The sequence below is a fragment of the Lepisosteus oculatus genome, chromosome 18 (assembly GCF_040954835.1).
Source record: "Lepisosteus oculatus isolate fLepOcu1 chromosome 18, fLepOcu1.hap2, whole genome shotgun sequence".
NCBI classification, from domain to species: domain Eukaryota; kingdom Metazoa; phylum Chordata; class Actinopteri; order Semionotiformes; family Lepisosteidae; genus Lepisosteus; species Lepisosteus oculatus.
Genome location: NC_090713.1, coordinates 19,789,840 through 19,811,093, shown reverse-complemented (window position 1 = coordinate 19,811,093; position 21,254 = coordinate 19,789,840). Strand labels below are relative to the sequence as shown.

At 51.6% G+C, this 21,254-nt stretch overlaps 1 protein-coding gene across 1 annotated transcript in view; it reads right to left on the bottom strand.

Annotated features, from left to right (window-relative positions):
• The window catches only part of LOC102697333 (sodium/potassium/calcium exchanger 3), a 52,351-nt gene extending 41,552 nt beyond the window's left edge, over positions 1-10,799 (bottom strand). The window contains exon 1 of the mRNA XM_069180591.1: positions 10,245-10,799. Within this exon, the coding sequence (XP_069036692.1) occupies positions 10,245-10,392 (148 nt within the window). The 5' untranslated portion in view covers positions 10,393-10,799. The remainder of the gene's footprint in view (positions 1-10,244) is intronic.
• Positions 10,800-21,254: the final 10,455 nt, after the last annotated feature.

Sequence of the window (21,254 nt, the reverse complement as noted above, 5' to 3'; positions counted from 1 at the left end):
GAGCCGAGCGCCCGTCACTGCGAGACCCCTAGTTTCTAGAACAGCCCCTAGAGAGCGTGTGATTATTGATCTGGAGCACCTAGAGCCGAGCGCCCGTCACTTCGATACCCCTAGTTTCTAGAGCAGTCTCTAGAGAGCGTGTGATTATTGATCTGGAGCCCCTAGAGCCAATCGCAAGTCACTTCGGTACCTCTAGTTTCTAGAACAGTCTCCAGAGAGCGTGTGATTATTGATCTGGAGCCCCTAGAGCCGATCGCAAGTCACTTCGATACCCCTAGTTTCTAGAGCAGTCTCTAGAGAGCGTGTGATTATTGATCTGGAGCCCCTAGAGCCAATCGCAAGTCACTTCGGTACCTCTAGTTTCTAGAGCAGTCTCTAGAGAGCGTGTGATTATTGATCTGGAGCCCCTAGAGCCAATCGCAAGTCACTTCGGTACCTCTAGTTTCTAGAACAGTCTCCAGAGAGCGTGTGATTATTGATCTGGAGCCCCTAGAGCCGAGCGCCCGTCACTTCGATACCCCTAGTTTCTAGAGCAGTCTCTAGAGAGCGTGTGATTATTGATCTGGAGCCCCTAGAGCCAATCGCAAGTCACTTCGGTACCTCTAGTTTCTAGAACAGTCTCCAGAGAGCGTGTGATTATTGATCTGGAGCCCCTAGAGCCGATCGCAAGTCACTTCGATACCCCTAGTTTCTAGAACAGCCTCTAGAGAGCGTGTGATTATTGATCTGGAGCCCCTAGAGCCGATCACAAGTCACTTCGATACCTCTAGTTTCTAGAGCAGTCTCTAGAGAGCGTGTGATTATTGATCTGGAGCCCCTAGAGCCGATCACAAGTCACTTCGATACCTCTAGTTTCTAGAACAGTCTCTAGAGAGCGTGTGATTATTGATCTGGAGCCCCTAGAGCCGATCACAAGTCACTTCGATACCTCTAGTTTCTAGAACAGTCTCTAGAGAGCGTGTGATTATTGATCTGGAGCCCCTAGAGCCGATCGCAAGCACGCTGTTCCAGCTCGTGTCTCGTGAGTCGCTAGTGTGTCCCTCCTTCATGGGGCCCCTCAACATGCTGTAGGCCCCTGGACTCTGTGCCTTCTGGGAAATCCAGCACTGATTAAAGATTAAGATATGTGAAATAATCTTACTGGCAACAGCAAAAATGAAAAAAAAAAAGAAGCAGAAAGCAGGTTGCAAACAAATGCTATACAAAATACCCCTTATGGACAGCTTATTATTAAGAATTCCTTACACTTCTATAGCGCCTTGCTGGAGCCCTCCACTCCTACAGAGCTCTGTCCAGGTCATGGGGATCCCCTCCACCCCCAGCAGTGTGTACCCCCACCTGGATGAGGCGCCAGTCCGCTCCCCCCACACACCCCAGCTCTCAGTGGGGAGGAGAGCAGAGTGACGGAGCCAGTTCAGAGAGGGGGGTTATTAGGAGGCCATGATGGGTAAAGGCCAGGGGGGAAATTTGGCCAGGACACTGGGGTAACACCCCTACTCTTCTCGAGAGACACCCTGGGATTTTTAATGACCACAGAGAGTCAGGACCTCGGTTTGACATCTCATCCGAAGGACGGCACCTGTTTACAGTCTAGTGTCCCCCGTCACTATACTGGGGCATCAGGACCCACACAGACCGCAGGGTGAGCGCCCCCTGCTGGCCCCACTAACACCTCTTCCAGCAGCAGCCTCAGCTTTCCCAGGAGTCTCCCCCTCCAGGTACTGGCCAGGCTCCCACCTGCTGAGCTCCAGCGGGGAGCTGCAGGACTGCTGGCAAAGTGTCTGAGGTTACATTTGACCCACAGAACAGCATGCAAATAGCAGGAAGAAAATGATCCACATTCCTGGTTATGCGATTGGTCACAGAGAACAGGAGCCAATTGGATCGCAGAAGCAAATGAGTCTTGTTCGGTAGTCTCGGGCCCTTGGTACCTCTGAATTACTTCCCCAACTCTTGTACAGTACAGTATCTTGAAAACCGGCCCAGATGTCTTGGTGAAAAGAGGCTCTCTCCTCTCTCCTGTCTTGGGGGGGGGGCTCAGTAGACAACTTAACACGGTGCTCACTGACCTCGCTCGTCTAGTCAGGTCTTAGAAGGTCACCCAGGCCGGGGCTCGGTCAGGATTTGTCAGGAGGAGCAGGTCGCGAGGGCGGCCCAGTGGGGGGGGCAAGGGTGAGCATCCCAGTGTTGGGGGGGGCCCTGGGTTCGATTCTTGGGGTGCTGTCTGCGTGGAGTTTGCATGTTCTCCAACGTTTCCTCTATGTTGGTGGGTTCATTGATTTCTGGGAAATTTGGCCCCGGTGTGTGTGTGTCCTGTGATAGACTGGCGTCCTGCCCGGGGTGTACCCTGCCTTGTGCCCGTTGCCTGCTGGGATAGGCTCCGGCTCACCCCCCCCCCGCCCAGAATTCGATGAATTGGACAGAAAATGGATGGACACCTTACTTTTTCTACCTGATGACATTCTCCACTTCATTATTTCACGAAAACGTATCACTCAGTTGCATGCTTTTCTCTTTTTTGTTTTGTCTTCTTCCCCCACTCATAGATTTCCCGAGCGTAATAAAGATGATAACAGATTTGTGCCGGCTCCCAGCGTCTCAGAATGAATACATTCACCGCAACGTCTTCACAATCTCTCGTGAGGCAGCTCTGCGCACTGACAGGAGGTTGGGTATCCTTGATGAATCTGTAACGTTAATTATACTGGGAGCTGATTTAGATACAGGGCACTGGAGTCCTGTCTGCCACGGGAGATAGTCTCCAGAGGTTATCCGGGCTGCCAAATACCTTTTAAACATTTACACAGCAGCTCGACAAAAAATGATTGAGGCAGATGCCGCTGGATCTGAAGGGAGCCCGAAGCAGCGGAGGAGGTGACTGAAGCAGCGCTCCGCGTGACGTCTCCAGCACCTGGAACCTCTCTGCAAATGTGTGTCTGGGAATAACCTGCCGGATATTGCAGTTGCATTAAACAAAACCCCTGCTGCAGGGCTGCTTCACTGGAGCGAGCGAAGTGCCTGCCCTTCGCTGGGCCAGATCCCGCGCGAGCAGGATGGCTAATCGATCCACCTATCTCACTGGAGCGAGCGAAGTGCCTGCCCTTCGCTGGGCCAGATCCCGCGCGAGCAGGATGGCTAATCGATCCACCTATCTCACTGGAGCGAGCGAAGTGCCTGCCCTTCGCTGGGCCAGATCCCGCGCGAGCAGGATGGCTAATCGATCCACCTATCTCACTGGAGCGAGCGAAGTGCCTGCCCTTCGCTGGGCCAGATCCCGCGCGAGCAGGATGGCTAATCGATCCACCTATCTCACTGGAGCGAGCGAAGTGCCTGCCCTTCGCTGGGCCAGATCTGCTCAAGCAGGAGTGCTAATCAATTCACCTATCTCACTGGAGTGAGCAAACTGCCTACCCTTCACTGGGCCAGATCCAGCGCGAGCAGGATGGCTAATCGATCCACCTATCTCACTGGAGCGAGCGAAGTGCCTACCCTTCGCTGGGCCAGATCCCGCGCGAGCAGGATGGCTAATCGATCCACCTATCTCACTGGAGCGAGCGAAGTGCCTGCCCTTCGCTGGGCCAGATCCCGCGCCAGCAGGATGGCTAATCGATCCACCTATCTCACTGGAGCGAGCGAAGTGCCTGCCCTTCGCTGGGCCAGATCCCGCGCCAGCAGGATGGCTAATCGATCCACCTATCTCACTGGAGCGAGCGAAGTGCCTACCCTCCGCTGGGCCAGATCCGGCGCGAGCAGGATGGCTAATCGATCCACCTATCTCACTGGAGCGAGCGAAGTGCCTACCCTTTGCTGGGCCAGATCCAGCGCGAGCAGGAGTGCTAATCGATCCACCTATCTCACTGGAGCGAGCGAAGAGCCTACCCTTCACTGGGCCAGATCCAGCGCAAGCAGGAGTGCTAATCGATCCACCTATCTCACTGGAGCGAGCAAAGTGCCTACCCTTCACTGGGCCAGACCTGTTCAATCAGGAGTGCTAATCAATCCACCTATCTCACTGGAGCGAGCAAACTGCCTACCCTTCACTGGGCCAGATCCAGCGCGAGCAGGATGGCTAATCAATCCACCTATCTCACTGGAGCGAGCAAAGTACATACCCTTCACTAGGACAGATCCAGCACAAGCAGGATGACTAATCAATCCACCTATTTAACTGGAGTGAGCGAAGTGCCCACTCTTCACTGGGCCTGACACTTCACAAGCAGGATGACTAATCAATCCTCTTCTCTCGCTGGAGCGAGCGAAGTTCCCACCCTTCACTGGGCCAGACCTGCTCCAGCAGGATGGTTAATCGATCCACCAATCTCACTGGAACAAGCAAAGTGCCTACCCTTCACCAGGACAGATCCAGCCCAGGCAGAATGACTAATCAATCCACTTATCTCACTGGAGCAAGCAAAATGCCTGCCCTTCACTGGGCCAGACCTGCTCGAGCAGGAACACAGATTCACAGCACAGATTCACGTTTCTGGCTATACTTCAGACAGAAAGAACAGTCGTTTTCTCTTTACTGAGCCAAGTGAGGAGACACGGTTCGGAGGAGCAGTGAGTTGGTGGGTCCAGTCCCCAGCGTGACTGATATTGGGGTCATTCTCAGGTGCAAGCGTTTGTCAGGACATGAAGGGAATCAAGGTCTGGGAGGCGGAGCTCGCTGGAGTCGAGCCCCATCCTCCCCGTCTCACAAATCACATTTCTATCTGATGGAGCCAGGATAAAGGGGTGAGGAAGAATCAGGCTACTCGGTCTGAGAAAAACAACCTCACTACAGCATCTTATGGGTTTTGCTTTATACTTTTGCTTCTGAGGTGATAAATACTGAATACAGAGTGCGCCAGTCCGCTCCCCACACACCAGCTCTCAGTGGGAAGGAGAGCAGAGTGATGGAGCCAGTTCAGAGAGGGGGGTTATTAGGAGGCCATGATGGGTAAAGGCCAGGGGGGAAATTTGGCCAGGACACTGGGGTAACACCCCTACTCTTCTCGAGAAACAACCAGGGATTTTTAATGACCACAGAGAGTCAGGACCTCGGTTTGACGTCTCATCCGAAGGACGGCGCCTGTTTACAGTCTAGTGTCCCCCGTCACTATACTGGGGCATCAGGACCCACACGGACCGCAGGGTGAGCGCCCCCTGCTGGCCCCACTAACACCTCTTCCAGCGGCAGCCTCAGCTTTCCCAGGAGTCTCCCCTCCAGGTACTGGCCAGGCTCCCACCTGCTGAGTCTCCAGGGGGCTGCCAGCGGGGAGCTGCAGGGTGACAGGGTTTAGCCAGAGGAAACCCAGACAACGGAGACAGATCATCCAAGATCGTTTCTAAGAACGAAAACTGCAAAGAGCTGAGCAAAGGTGATTCATTCAGGCTTTGCTGGATGTGTCTGGAGTATCACAGGAGAGTTTCACACCTGTGCCTTACTCCCTGCACCAACACTGCCTGCAGCCAATTAGCCAGGGAAGGTGTCTACAGTGACTCCGACACCTCGAGGAAACCGTCAGGGAATCTAAACATGGTTGTGAGCGCTGAATTAGTCCTCCTTCAGTTGCTGTGCTCTTTACAATCTTGGGCCACTTCAACGAGATCTCTTCCCAGTCATGACCCCTGCAATTAAAGATGCATTTTGCCGAAACCAGCTCTAATATTGCATCCGAGAACTGTTCCAGAACATTTTGATCCCCAGCCAGCGCCTGTAAACCGTCGTGGGTGGTCTGAAGGGTCCCCTTAGCCAGGTCTGCTACTGCCTGCAGCTTCGCCCTGGAAGGGCCATCGACATCTTTGCCATTACACAGCGCGCGGAAGAAAAGGCCCGGTCTGCTGCTACTTTATTGTCTCCCGGAATCGTGCAGCCCGATTGCTTTCCTGTGGCTGACTTCTTCTACGTTTGTGGTAAGAACTTGTTTTCAAGAACGATTTCACTAAAATGGGGCCACTCCACTTTGCGTACATAGCCCAGACAGAGAGGCCTGGAAAGATGAGGTCAGTGCCCATTTTCTAAGAGTCATGAGGGTCGGTGCCGTGCAGAAGGCAACAGCAGACCCGGCTAATGCGTCACTTCAGTCTGCGGGACTAAAAATCCATCCCTCCTGCAGATCCACGTCGAGTGCTGTTGGGAAGGTGCCCCCCCTCCCCCCACCAGTCTCTGCCGACTTCCTGTGAGATTGACAACACAGCTCTAATTCCGGTTGGGGGGGGGGTGGACAGATCCGCAGTTGGAGAAATTCCTGAACACTCTTGGAAAAGCAGATATAAGGGACGCCAGCTTTCCCAGAAGCCGATTAACCCCCCCCCCCAGCCCGAGAAAGCCCACTCAAACCAAGGGAGAACATGCAAACTCCACACAGACAGAACCCCCAGGAATTGAACCCAGATCCTCAGTACTGCAAAGCTGCATCTGGGATGCAGATATCCGGGAACGTTGTGGAAAACACACCCGAAAAGTGTTCGCATCTCGACAAAAGGCGCTATCCTGTGGGAATTCCTCATTTTTTGCACCGGGTGCGACGTACAGCACTGTGGTAAACAGCCGCAGGACGCGGTCGTGTTCCGTACAGTTTTGTTCTGAAACCTGGCGGTAAACAAATGTTGTACTTGGTGAAAAATGGCGTTACACAAGGTCCTTTTTCCCCCCCCACCACCGCGACCACCGAGGCTAAAGTCGAACGACACGCAAGAGCTGCGATTTCGCGCCCGCGCCGGACAAAGCGCGTCTCTAAATTCAACGGCGAGGCGGGTGTCGCCGCCGACCGAGGTAAGTCGTGCCTCTGACGGCAGGGCAGCCATTAAGATCCAGGACGCCAGCTTTTTCAACGAGCACAGCTAAGAACTCGACCGCCGGAGCAAATCACCGCAACGCGCCCCTTCGGAAGAGACGTCAAACCGAGGTCCTGACTCTCTGGGGTCATTAAAAACCCCAGGGCGTTTCTCGAGAAGAGTAGGGGTGTTACCCCGGTGTCCTGGCCAAATTTCCCCCCTGGCCTTCACCCATCATGGCCTCCTAATAACCCCCCTCTCTGAACTGGCTCCATCACTCTGCTCTCCTCCCCACTGAGAGCTGGGGTGTGGGGAGCGGACTGGCGCCTCATCCAGGTGGGGCTGCACACTGCTGGGGGTGGAGGGGATCCCCATGACCTGTACAGAGCTCTGAGCGGAGGGTCCCGAAAGGCGCTATAGAAGTGTAAGCAATTATTTATCAGAAGAAGAAGCTGTCTACTTTGTATTGCATTCATCTGCAACTCGATTCCTGCGAACTTGTCATCTTTGCCGCGGCCAGTGTGATTACTAATTAAAGCTCATTTGAATCGACGCCGACGAGCACCCGTTCAAGACCGAACTGAGAACGTATTACGAGGATTGTTCTCCCGAGATCAGTTTGGGTACGGCTGTGGTCGCCGCGTCACGCGAATCCGTTCAGAGAAGAAGGGTAGAGAACCACCCGAGCTGTAGGAGTGCTTTCTTTACACAAAGGGTGGTGGGGGCGGGGAACAAGCCGCCCGGCCATTATTGTTGAAGCCGACACCCTGGCTCCTCTCAAGAAACGGCGGGGTGAGAGCTTCTAATCAAGACAGGAGGCCCGTCTTTACACAAAGAGAGGTGGGGGGTGGGGAACAAGCCGCCCAGCCCTGTGCTTGAAAACGATACCCTGGCTTCTTTCAGGAAACAGCCGAAGGAGATGCCGGGATCCGAGCAGGGGGCCCTTATTGACACAAAGAGTGGTGGGGGCGGGGAACAAGCGGCCCATGCCGATACCTCGGGCTTTTCTCTCGAGAAACGCCGGGGTGAATTGAATGAACTACCGGCCAGATGGGCCGTCATGACCTCTGAGCACGACACCGCTCATCTGTTCCGAAAACCACGTCCCTCCCTCCTAAAGTAACCCCCACCTCTCCCCGCTATGAGTCCGACACGGCGTACTGCATTCACCACGACCGGATCCGCGCCGAACCCAGCGGCGAGAAGCGAGTTCCCCTCCCGCTGAATTCATCAATTATTCATTCTCACTGCGCAGGCATCTTGAAAGGAGGACGAGACTGCGGCGGGGAGCTGAATTCATTAGCCAGCCCGCGTGTAAAAAAAAAACACCCCCCAACTAAAGGCAGACGTTAACCCACCCACCACCACCACCATATTGCAGACCAGCGACCCAGGCGGCAGCTCGCGTGGATCCGAGCTCGGTTTTCCACGTGAGCGCGGCAGGGGATTTCTATCGAATAACAGTTCCGATTTCGCCCAGAGCCCAGACAGTCCACGCCGCACGACACAATACAGAAGAAAACCATCTCATAATTAGAGCCATACAGACATTAACGCTATTATTATTATTATGATGATGATGATGATGATGATGTAAAATACCTCCATAGACTCCGACCCCCCCCTTGATCAATGATCAAAGCACGCCGGAATCATGGGTGTAGGTGTGATTCTATTATCGGTGGTATCACATTCTCGCCCGCTCCTCTGACCCTCTGTCGTGTCTGTCCAACACCTAGAGAGTTGCCCTACGAGCGATTCCGGCCGCCGCTGCCCGACACACACACGCACCGAGCCGGCGAGCGAGCGGGCTGAAGTCGGGATGGACCGGTCGGAGCTCGTTCTCCCTCCGCGGGGCCGATACTAAGCGATACTTGGGTCCGTGCAGCTCCGGTCTCGGTACACACAAATACACACACTCACACACACAGACACATTCACACACTCACACACACACATTTAAAATGTATCGTCAATTGCATTGTTAAGCGCCTTGGGGCCAACCTTGTTGTGAAAGGCGCTATATAAAAATAAACTGAATGGAATTCACATACACACAGACACACACACACATTCACACACAGACACACACTCACACACACAGATACACAGATATACAGACACACACTCACACACAGACACACACTCACACACACATAGATATAGACACACTCAGATACATAGATACACAGACACACACTCACACACAGATACATAGATACACAGACACACACACACAGATACATAGATATACAGACACACACTCACACACACAGACACACACTCACACACAGATACATAAATATACAGACACACACACAGTTACATACATACACAGACACACACTCACACACAGATATATAGATACACAGACACACACTCACACACAGATACATAGATATACAGACACACACACACACAGACACACCTTCACACACACATAGATATACAGACACTCAGATACATAGATTCACAGACACACACCCACACACTCACACACAGATACACAGATATACAGACACACACTCACACACAAAGATATACAGACACACTCAGATACATACACAGACACACACTCACACACAGATACATAAATATACAGACACACACACAGATACACACACACACAGATACATACATACACAGACACACACTCACACACACAGACACACACACACATAGATATACAGACACACTCAGATACATACATACACAGACACACACTCACACACAGATACATAAATATACACTCACACACAGATACATAGATATACAGACACACACTCACACACACAGACACACACACACATAGATATACAGACACACTCAGATACATAGATACACAGACACACACTCACACTCACAGACACACACTCACACACACAGACACACACATATACAGACACACTCAGATACATAGATACACAGACACACACTCACAGACACACACTCACACACACATAGATATACAGACACACTCAGATACACAGATACACAGATACACACTCACACACACAGACACACACACACATAGATATACAGACACACTCAGATACATACATACACAGACACACACTCACACACAGATACATAAATATACACTCACACACAGATACATAGATATACAGACACACACTCACACACACATAGATATACAGACACACTCAGATACATAGATACACAGACACACACTCACACTCACAGACACACACTCACACACACAGACACACACATATACAGACACACTCAGATACATAGATACACAGACACACACTCACAGACACACACTCACACACACATAGATATACAGACACACTCAGATACACAGATACACAGATACACAGTCACACACACAGACACACACACATAGATATACAGACACTCTCAGATACATAGATACACAGACACACATTCACACACAGATACACACACGCGCCCCCCCCGCCCGCCCGCCCCCTCGCGCGCGCCGGGCGCCGGGCGCTCACCTGTCCCCGGCGCGAGCCGCGCCAGCCAGCCCGTGGCGAGCAGCAGCCCCGCGCCGCCGCAGCAGCAGCACAGACCCCGCAGGAGCAGCAGCTGCCGCCGCCGCCGCCTGCCCAGCGTCTTCATCCCCGGCGTCGGCTTCGGCTTCATCCGCCGTCAGCGCATAGCCGGCACCTCCACCACTCCCCCGCCCCGGAGTCTGGCTTTTCTTCCGCCCCCTGGGTTCGGGTTGGGGTTCGGGTTCGGGTTCAGCGCCGCGGCCGCATGTCCTTGCGGCTCCGCTCTGGGTTTGTCCCCCCGCGTCTCTCGCAGTGTCCTCCGCCGGTTTACCCCCGCGACCGCATCTTTCCAGGCGCGCTGTGCGCTCTGGGGGAAGAGCGGAGACCGAGCGGGGGGGTCGGTAGGGGGGGGGGGGGAGGAGGGAGCTCGAGGCAGCTGCTGCCGAGTGCGGGCTCGAGAGGGAGGGGAGACTGGTCGCACACTCTCGCGCTGAAGTCTGTCCGGACTCGGTCGGGTTCCTCTCCTGTGTCCGCCCGCCCTCTCTACTGCTCTCTCTCAGTCTCTCTCCTCTCTCTCAATCTCTCCCCTCTCTCTCTATCTCTCCTCTCTCTCCCTCCCTCTCTCTCTACTCCTCTCTCTCTCTCTCAGTCTCTCTACTCCTCTCTCTCTCAATCTCTCCCCTCTCTCCCTCCCTCTCTACTGCTCTCTCTCTCAGTCTCTCCCCTCTCTCTCTACTCCTCTCTCTATCTCTCAATCTCTCCCCTCTCTCCCCTTTCTCTCTATCTCTCCTCTCTCTCCCTCCCTCTCTCTCTACTCCTCTCTCTCTCTCAATCTCTCCTCTCTCTCCCTCCCTCTCTCTCTCAATCTCTCTCCTCTCTCAATCTCTCCCCTCTCTCTCAATCTCTCCTCTCTCGCAGTCTCTCCCCCCTCTCTCTCGGCTCCTCTCTCTCTCTCAATCTCTCCTCTCTCTCCCTCCCTCTCTCTCTACTCCTCTCTCGCAGTCTCTCCCCTCTCTACTCCTCTCTCTCCCTCCCTCTCTCTCTACTCCTCTCTCTCTCAATCTCTCCCCTCTCTATCTCTCCTCTCTCCCCCCCCCCTCTCTCGACTCCTCTCTCTCTCTCAATCTCTCCTCTCTCTCCCTCCCTCTCTCCCTACTCCTCTCTCGCAGTCTCTCCCCTCTCTCCCTCTCTCTCTACTCCTCTCTCTCTCAATCTCTCCTCTCTCTCTACTCCTCAATCTCTCCCCTCTCTCCCTCCCTCTCTACTCCTCTCTCTCTCAATCTCTCCTCTCTCTCTACTCCTCAATCTCTCCCCTCTCTCCCTCCCTCTTTACTCCTCTCTCTCTCAATCTCTCCTCTCTCTCTACTCCTCAATCTCTCCCCTCTCTCTATCTCTCCCCTCTCTACCTCCCTCTCTCCCTACTCCTCTCTCTCCCTCTCTCTCTACTCCTCTCTCTCTCAATCTCTCCTCTCAATTCTCTCTCTACTCCTCTCTCAATTTTTCAATTCAATTCAATTCAAGGTGCTTTATTAGCATGACCGATGGGAACAATCAGTGTTGCCAAAGCAAATGAAAGTAATGATATTTACATGAAACAAAACAAAAATAGAAGTAAAATAAAATCTACAGACATATTACAGACATTTACAACAAAGACATATTATAAAATATTGACATATACTGTAGGCGGCTGGAGCATTATTGGGAGACAGACTCACTGTTCCTCAGGCTGTGACAGGAGATCACATACTGGGCTGCCAGTTCAACTGAGATCCCTCCTCCCTCTCCCAGTAGGATTGGGACCCGTTGTGATTCTGGCAGGTGTGGGAACTCTGGGATTAGATTTCTGAATTTCGGGAAGAATGTTTCTCTAATCCCAGAGTATCTGTCACAGTGCAGTAGGAAGTGCACCTCTGTCTCTATTTCTCCCCGCTGGCAGTGGGAGCACAGCCTGTCCTCTCTGGGCAGCCAGGTCTGCCTGTGTCCAGTGTGTGTGTCCAGACTGTGGTCACTGAGCCTGTCCTCTCTGGGCAGCCAGGTCTGCCTGTGTCGCCCAGTTTCTATGGCCAGGCTGTGGTCACTGAGCCTGTACTTCGTCAGGGTCTGTTTCTGTTTGTTGTTTCTATCTTTGTCAAATTTTCAGCTAGTCTCTCTCAATCTCTCCCTCTCTCCCTACTCCTCTTTCTCCCTCCCTCTCTCTCTACTCCTCTCTCTCAATCTCTCCTCTCTCTCTACTCTCTCTCTCTATCTCTCCCCTCTCTACCTCCTTCTCTCCCTACTCCTTTCTTTCAATCTCTCCTCTCTCCCTCCCTCTCTCCCTACTCCTCTTTCTCCCTCCCTCTCTCTCTACTCCTCTCTCTCTCTACCTCTCCCCTCTCTACCTCCTTCTCTCCCTACTCCTCTCTTTCAATCTCTCCCCTCTCTCCCTCCCTCTCTACTCCTCTCTCTCTCAATCTCTCCCTACTCCTCTCTCTCTCAATCTCTCCCCTCCTTCTCTACTCCTCTCTCTCTCAATCTCTCCCCTCTCTCCCTCCCTCTCTACTCCTCTCTCTCTCAATCTCTCCCCTCTCTCCCTCCCTCTCTATTCCTCTCTCTCCCAATCTCTCTCCTCTCTCTCAATCTCTCCCCTCTCTCTCCCTCCCTCTCTACTCCTCTCTCTCCCAATCTCTCTCCTCTCTCTCAATCTCTCCCCTCTCTCTCCCTCCCTCTCTACTCCTCTCTCTCGCAACCTCTCCCCTCTCTCCCTACTCCTCTCTCTCCCTCCCTCTCTCTACTCCTCTCTCTCAATCTCTCCCCTCCCTCCCTACTCCTCTCTCTCAATCTCTCCCTCTCTCCCCTCTCTCCCTACTCCTCTCTCTCTCAAGATCTCCCTCTCTCTCTCCTCCCTCTCTCTCAATCTCTCCCCTCTCTCCCTACTCCTCTCTCTCTCAAGATCTCCCTCTCTCCCTCCTCTCTCTCAATCTCTCCCCTCTCCTCTCTCTCCCTCCCTCCCTCTCCTTTTCTCCCCCTCTCTCTCCCTGCCTCTCAATCTCAATTCGATTTCAAATCTCTCCCTCATCCCTCTCTCTCTCTCACTCTCCCTCATCCCTCTACCTCTGACTCCTCTCTCCGTGCGTCTCCCTCCCGACCGCGCGTCTCCCCAGCTGTAAATGACCTTCCCGCCTCGTCCTCTCCCAATAATAACGGAAAATAAATCATCGTTTCAGCGGGACTGGATCCGGGATGGCAGGGACAGCAGGGGAGAGGAGTATGGAGATAACACAGCTCCTGTTCCTTTAGAGCATCTCAAGGGTGTGTCTCCCTGTTCGAAACCTCTGCAGGGGACTGGGTGTCAGACACCCGAAGCCACGCTGTTGGGTTTAGTGTTTAGATCGGTGTGACAGGGAAAAGTCAAGAGTGTTGAATAATCACACACAGCCCCCACCTGGGAGACGCACAGTGATCATTCTGCACCAGCAGCCCCCACCTGGGAGACACACAGTGATCATTCTGCACCAGCAGCCCCACCTGGGAGACGCACGGTGTTCATTCTGCACCAGCAGCCCCCACCTGGGAGACACACAGTGCTCATTCTGCACCAGCAGCCCCACCTGGGAGACGCACAGTGTCCATTCTGCACCAGCAGCCCCCACCTGGGAGACACACAGTGTTCATTCTGCACCAGCAGCCCCACATGGGAGACAGTGTTCATTCTGCACCAGCAGCCCCCACCTGGGAGACGCACAGTGACCATTCTGCACCAGCAGCCCCCACCTGGGAGACACACAGTGTTCATTCTGCACCAGCAGCCCCCACCTGGGAGACACACAGTGATCATTCTGCACCAGCAGCCCCCACCTGGGAGACACACAGTGTTCATTCTGCACCAGCAGCTCCACCTGGGAGACGCACAGTGACCATTCTGAAAGAGGTGTTAGTGGGGCCAACAGGGGGCGCTCACCTTGCGGTCTGTGTGGGTCCTGATGCCCCAGTATAGTGACGGGGGACACTAGACTGTAAACAGGCGCCGTCCTTCAGATGAGACGTAAAACCGAGGTCCTGACTCTCTGTGGTCATTAAAAATCCCAGGGCGTTTCTCGAGAAGAGTAGGGGGTGTAACCCCGCTGTCCTGGCCAGATTTGGGGAGCGGACTGGTGCCTCATCCAGGTGGGGGTACACACTGCTGGGGGTGGAGGGGATCCCCATGACCTGTACAGTGCTCTGAGTGGAGGGTCCAGAAAGGCGCTATAGAATGTAAGCAATTAATTATTATAGCCTATGGTAGTGAACTCAGAATGAATCTAATACAATATGCATCAAATATACAATAAAAGCTGGGTAGCAAGCGGCTTAGTGGCTTATATTGCTGCCTCACAGCGCTGTGAGGGGGCCCTGAGTTCAGTTCCGGATCTGGGTAGCTGTCTGTGTGGAGCTTGCACGTTCTCCTCATGTTCACATGGGATTCCCTCCCACAGTCCAGAGAGCTGCTGGTGGGTGAACTGGCGTCTGGGGCAAACTGGACACTGAACCAGTGGGTCACCGAGCGACCACCCGGGCGACACGGCGGCCCTCGAACCCTGGTCCCCCCCCCCCCCCACCGTGCCGTTGCCCCCCAGCGCCGACAACCCCAGCCGCCCCACAGAAGGAGCTCCAGACACATGGCGGCGCGGTCAAGGACAAAACGCGGCGGCGGCCATCTTGAATCTAAACGGACGTAAATCTTCGCGCCCAACGAGACGACACAACGGCGCCCCTGGGCCCTGGCGCTGAACGCGGCACCGGCCCTTATAAAGTCATCGGTTAAGGGGGCTTTTCGCCAACCCCCCCCCCCCCAAAAAAAAAAAAAACCACAACCCGGCTTGTTTGGGTATCGGCGTGAAAGATGAAGTGTGTCGGGAGTCCGCGCTGTTGTAAACACGGCGTCCACAGCGGCTCAAGCGCCGTCTGTCAGGATGATAAATGGGACAAGAGCTACTGGAAAGTCGGGGAGGAGGGGAGGTTTCGTGCTAAGTCTTCGACACACACACACACAGGGCCCGCAGTCGGACCGGGGCTGTCCGACGAGCCGAGAACAAGGCCAAATCTTTGTTTTAGTACCTCAAGAATAATTCCTACGCAATATAGTACTACTACAACAACGACGACTCATTATTAAGAGCGCATTCCGCACAAACAAGATATCATAAAGCCCATTTACATCAAAAGCGGCGTTAAAGAGACAGGAAGCGGCGATATTGGACTGAAATAAAATATTTAATGATATGTCTCTGTTGTAAATGTCTGTGGATTTTATTTTACTTTTATTTTATGTTTTGTTCCATGGTTAATTTGACTATTTTCGTCTGCTTTGGCAACGCTGATCGTACCCATCGGTCGTGCTAATAAAGCACCTTGAATTGAATTGAAGATTGAGGTTGATCGGCCGATCAGAGATTTTTTAGCTCCTGGCCTGCAAGGCAAGAGACCACCGATATCAGGAGGGATATCCCCCCATCTCAAACATCGGCCTCATGACCACAGTTTCGGGAAAATGGGATTTGTGGAAAAAATGCCCCTGAATCAGAGGAAATTATTGAAATGAAACTGTTCCCTCGTCTAAACCTAACGAGATGTGTTCTTATATACCGTTTTAGGTGTATATATATATGAACGTAAAGTTTTCTATTTTGGGCTTAGACGGAGGTATTTGTCAAAAATCAAATCTTTCCGTGTGCAAACCCCAGCACCCACCTGCATTTGCACAGCACCCAGAAAACTCTTACTTGAGGGGAGACTGATCATGCGGTAGAGTTGTGTCCTGGGTGCTGATTGCGAGATCTGTTCTGGGCGATAAAGTTCATTTTGACGGAAAGAACAATCTTTTTTTTTAATTTGTTTTTGTATTAAACGTATAAAGGATCTACAAATACAACCACAACCAGAGGATCAAGAACAGGTACAAGAGAAAAAGCATTTAACCGCCAGAGTAAATGATGCGATCAAATTGTACTTTTTTTTCCAGATATGTTTTCCTTGCTTTATGCGTTTCTATAGAATTTAAATAGTGTTTCAGCTCCGCCTCAAAAGTACTAAAAAGGGGAGTATTATTAGACCCTTTTGATTTCTGGATGTGAAATTCACCCAGAATGACTCGTAAATTGACTCTAAAGAAATGCTCTTTTTCCAAATGTTCCATTAAACAGTGCAATAAAATATTAAATCCTTTATCTAAAAACAAAAACACCTTTAACTGCCTGCAAACAAAACTCCGTCCAAAACAACTTCAGAAGCCTGCACCTCACAAATAACTGCGCCAAAGATTCGCTTTCAGCCCGCAAACATCCAAAGACAGGACGACCCGTCACCGGCGGGTGCAATTTGCGTCGAAATATGCCCGTGATATTCGTATTACCTGTACTACCTGTCCGCACTTCAACATTCCGTCAAGAAGACATTCGTTTTTTCTGGAAATGTGCGAAAAATCCCCCACCCCCAGACCGGCGATTAAAGAGGCTTCAATTGAGGGCATATCCGGGTGAAAAAAAAAACGGAATTTAAGGATAATATATATATTTTTAGGTTTTTATTTAAACATCATACATACACAAACAAAGGAGACAATATAAAAAACAGATGCAGAGATAGACACACTTCTATTCGCAATCACATTAAGCTTTCTACGTATTTTCCCTTGTATCGTCTCGCCTTTTGATTCAATTTCTAATAAGAATTGAACTAAAAAACCTTAAAAGCGTTAATAGAGGCAGCAGTATTAGACCGTTTACTGTGGTGGATGACGTATTTCGGCAAAAAAAAATTACAGATTAAAGATAAACACATATCCCTTAGATTCGCAAAACGCTACCGTTCCAACATTTCAAGGTGAATGTTTAATGAGGAGATGCGGGTATTATTTGATGTTTTGTTAGACCCGAGTTGGATAAAGTGGTATTTCAGAATACTAGTGAATAATGTCAAACAGCGTCAGTCCCTCAGGTCCTGAGGAAAGGACGCGTCCGGGCTGAATTATGACACCGCACTGAAACGAGACAGCAGTTCAGGGGGACCTCTGGCGCTTGTAGCGCGAAGCTTAGGCAGGCTGATTGGGGGGGGGGGGGGTATGACGTCACACACTTCTGACACGCTTGTTTCCTCATCCAATTTGCCCCGCCCCTCCGCCGCCGGGTGTACTACCGACAATGGCCGCTAGGTGTCGCTGCGTGACACAAAATGGGCAACTCTGCTGCGGAGGTCGAGAACAGAGCAGAGAGGAGTTTAGTGTCCAAGGGTACATGTACATTCTTATAGTCGCGCTGGTCTCTCGGGACAGTACAGCAGACAACAGCACACAATGCAGACAGCACATCACAAAACGGTACATAAACAATTACAACAACAACCAGAACAATAAACATTCATAATTATTCGAGAAATGTTGTACTGTTCCCGACAGTTTCCCTATACACCAAGTCCAAATGGTTTATAATAATAATAATAATTGCTTACACTTATATAGCGCTTTTCTGGACACTCCACTCAAAGAGCTTTACAGGTAATGGGGATCCCCTCCACCCCCAGCAGTGTGTACCCCCACCTGGATGAGGCGCCAGTCCACTCCCCACACCCCAGCTCTCAGTGGGGAGGAGAGCAGAGTGATGGAGCCAGTTCAGAGAGGGGGGTTATTAGGAGGCCATGATGGGTAAAGGCCAGGGGGGAAATTTGGCCAGGACACTGGGGTAACACCCCTACTCTTCTCGAGAAACACCCTGGGATTTTTAATGACCACAGAGAGTCAGGACCTCGGTTTGACGTCTCATCCGAAGGACGGCGCCTGTTTACAGTCTAGTGTCCCCGTCACTATACTGGGGCATCAGGACCCACACAGACCGCAGGGTGAGCGCCCCCTGCTGGCCCCCACTAACACCTCTTCCAGCACCAACCTTAGTTGTTCTTAGGTTTGGAATCAAAGGTTCAACATTTGTCTTTGTAGGGATTATTTTCCCTGGGGCTTATTAAAATTGGGCATTTTGTGCACAGTGGGAGAAGTTGGCACACGTAATCTTTAAACGTAGGGTGCAGGAACGGATTTAAATTGAAATCTTTAAGGTGAGATGCAAAAGATCAACTGAGTATATAAATATGTGTATATAAAAAGTGAAAAAGTCCATACCACAAAAAAACAACAACACCAGGGCCAGTTTTCCCAGAAGCCAATTCACCTCCCAGCATTCTTTGGACTAGGAGAGGAAACCCATACAAACACAGGGAGAACATGCAAACTCCACACAGACAGACCCTGAAGCGAACCCAGAGTTTATGACTCTGAATAAACTGTACTGCGTGCCTGGAGACATAATCTCTTGGTGTGAACATTTGTATTCAGATACGTGAGTGCAAGGTAAAGCTCATCTTCATCGTATTGTAAATAGACGGTATACTGTATTGCAAATCGCATGGCATGATTACTGTGTTTTGTATTTTACTGGATGAAGAGTTTGAATTTGAATGATATCATACAGGAAAATTAATATATTCAAAGGAGAGCAGGATTATGTAAGCATGCCAGATACCTCCATCCATGCATTATCACAAAGCTGCTTATCCTGTTGAGGGCTGCCAAAATTTGCCGTCTGTGCCAAAAGCACAGGGCGCACAGCACCGCAGGTCCCAAACCAAGTGTCAGTCCATAGCAGATTAAGGGACGAAAGGGACAATTTGGAATATCGACAGTGTGTCTTTGGGAGGCGGGTGGGGACAACAGCACCCAGCAAATACGCACCCGGAGAGAGAGAGAGAGAGAGAGAGAGAGAGAGAGAGAATGTCTGTAACATGTCTGTAGATTTTATTTTACTTCTATTTTTTGTTTTGTTCCATGTTCATTTTATTATTTTTATTTGCTTTGGCAACACTGATTGTACCCATCGGTCATGCTAATAAAGCACCTTGAATTGAATTGAATTGAATTGAGAGAGAGAACATGCGTGCTCCCCCCAGACTGGCACTCTGAGCTGAAAACATCTCACAGTAGCCAACTTCCTCACAAATCATCAGGCTAGCATGAAATTAAAACAATCACCGACGCTAAACTTGCCTGATACTAAAAAAAAAAAAACACCCGGTACACTCAGGTTTCTCTTTGGTGCGCTAAAAAACCCCAGAGCGCTTTACTTTGAATCGCGCGGATCTATTAGTCTGCTCCTGTTTACTATCGTTTTAAATTGACCGGTTTGTTACCTCCAGAAGGAGCATGTCTCTTGTTCCCACAGCTCCTGTTTAAATAACTTATCTCTACCTCAGAGGCGGGTAATTGTAGCTTAATTTAGACAGCAACAATGTAAACAATGCAGTCTGTAGCTACAGATTTTTATTCTCGGAAACATCTCCTTGTAGTCAATTGAGCTGCTGACCATTAAACTGTTAGCCTGTCCAGTCCTGATTGATCACTGTCCGAGGAGACCCATACAGGCCGCCTGACCGATCAGTTGTGAAGTGCCGCTCCCGTGGGGCCTGGCTTTGGGGGTTCCACCGTGTTTGTTGATTTTGTGGACCAGATTTCATTCATTCAAAAACAAATTGGTCGGTAAATCTTCCCCTGAACGGCGCTGGCAGTCCCTGAATGAGTATGGGCAGGCCCTGCCCACTGCGGCCACTAATCTCCTCCCCCAGCCCCCACCCCCCAGTATCCTGCCAAGCCTGACCTGGCTCCCTGACCCCTGGGCTGGGACCAGATGGCTAGGCGAGGGGGAGGCTTCGGCCTACAGCGAGGGGGAGAGAGGCCAGCCCCTGCCTCCAGATGCTCAGTGTCGTCCCCAGACGGGCTAACGGCCTGAGGAGCAGTTCGGACTGGGGTGGGGTGGGGGGGGGTTGGTCATTGTTCCCTGCGAGATAAACCGGGTAAATGCACTTGGGATTTGGCAGTTTGTACCAGCGTAGTGGGATATGAGGTATTGACCATCCATCCTTTTTCTAACAGCTTTATCCAAATTCAGGGTGCCTATCCTGACAAGCAGACAGCGCAAGGCAGGGTACGCCCTGGATGGGACGTCAGTCCATCACAGGACACACACACACGCGCGCGCGAGGCCAGTTTTCCCAGAAACCAATGACTCCACCAGTGTGTCTTTGGACTGTGGGAGGAAACCGGAGCAACCTGGAGGAAAACCCTTTGGAACAGGTGGAGAACATGCAAACTCCACACAGACAGTACCCCCCCCCCCCCCCCCCCCGAAAAATCGAGCCTGTTTTAAGGAAGGGGGACAGGGACATTCCTAACACCCCAACACCACCTCTGCTGGGCTCGAGCAGTGGGCACCAGCATGTCTGCGACTTGCCCCACAGTGTGTGTGTGTGTGTTTGGTGGGATGTTGGGAAGGGTGTGGCGACGAGGGATAAATCGAAGTGCCCGGATGGGAAAAATTTCCCTGCGAAACTGTTCACACTTCGGAGCATTTCTGCCATTACTGCCTCAGGCTTGGCCTTGAGTGACTTCAGGGACTGAGTCATTTGTGTTGCAAATGGTCCAGGAGACACCTGCTGCTCCCAAACACACCAGACTGGAAGATTCACTATCAGTCTGACTGGAAGCACCACTTCACAGTTCATCAGGACCTGTGTCTGACACACTGTATCTACAGCACTACACTGGCCAGTTCATTGGGACCTGTGTCTGACACACTGTATCTACGGCTCTACACTGGCCAGTTCATCAGGACCTGTGTCCGACACACTGTATCTACAGCACTACACTGGCCAGTCCACAGGGACCTGTGTCTGACACACTGTATCTACAGCTCTACACTGGCCAGTTCATCAGGACCTGTGTCCGACACACTGTATCTACAGCACTACACTGGCCAGTTCATCGGGACCTGTGTCTGACACACTGTATCTACAGCTCTACACTGGCCAGTTCATCGGGACCTGTGTCTGACACACTGTATCTACTGCACTACACTGGCCAGTTCATCAGGACCCGTGTCTGACACACTGTATCTACAGCACTACACTGGCCAGTTCATCAGCACCTGTGTCTGACACACTGTATCTACAGCACTA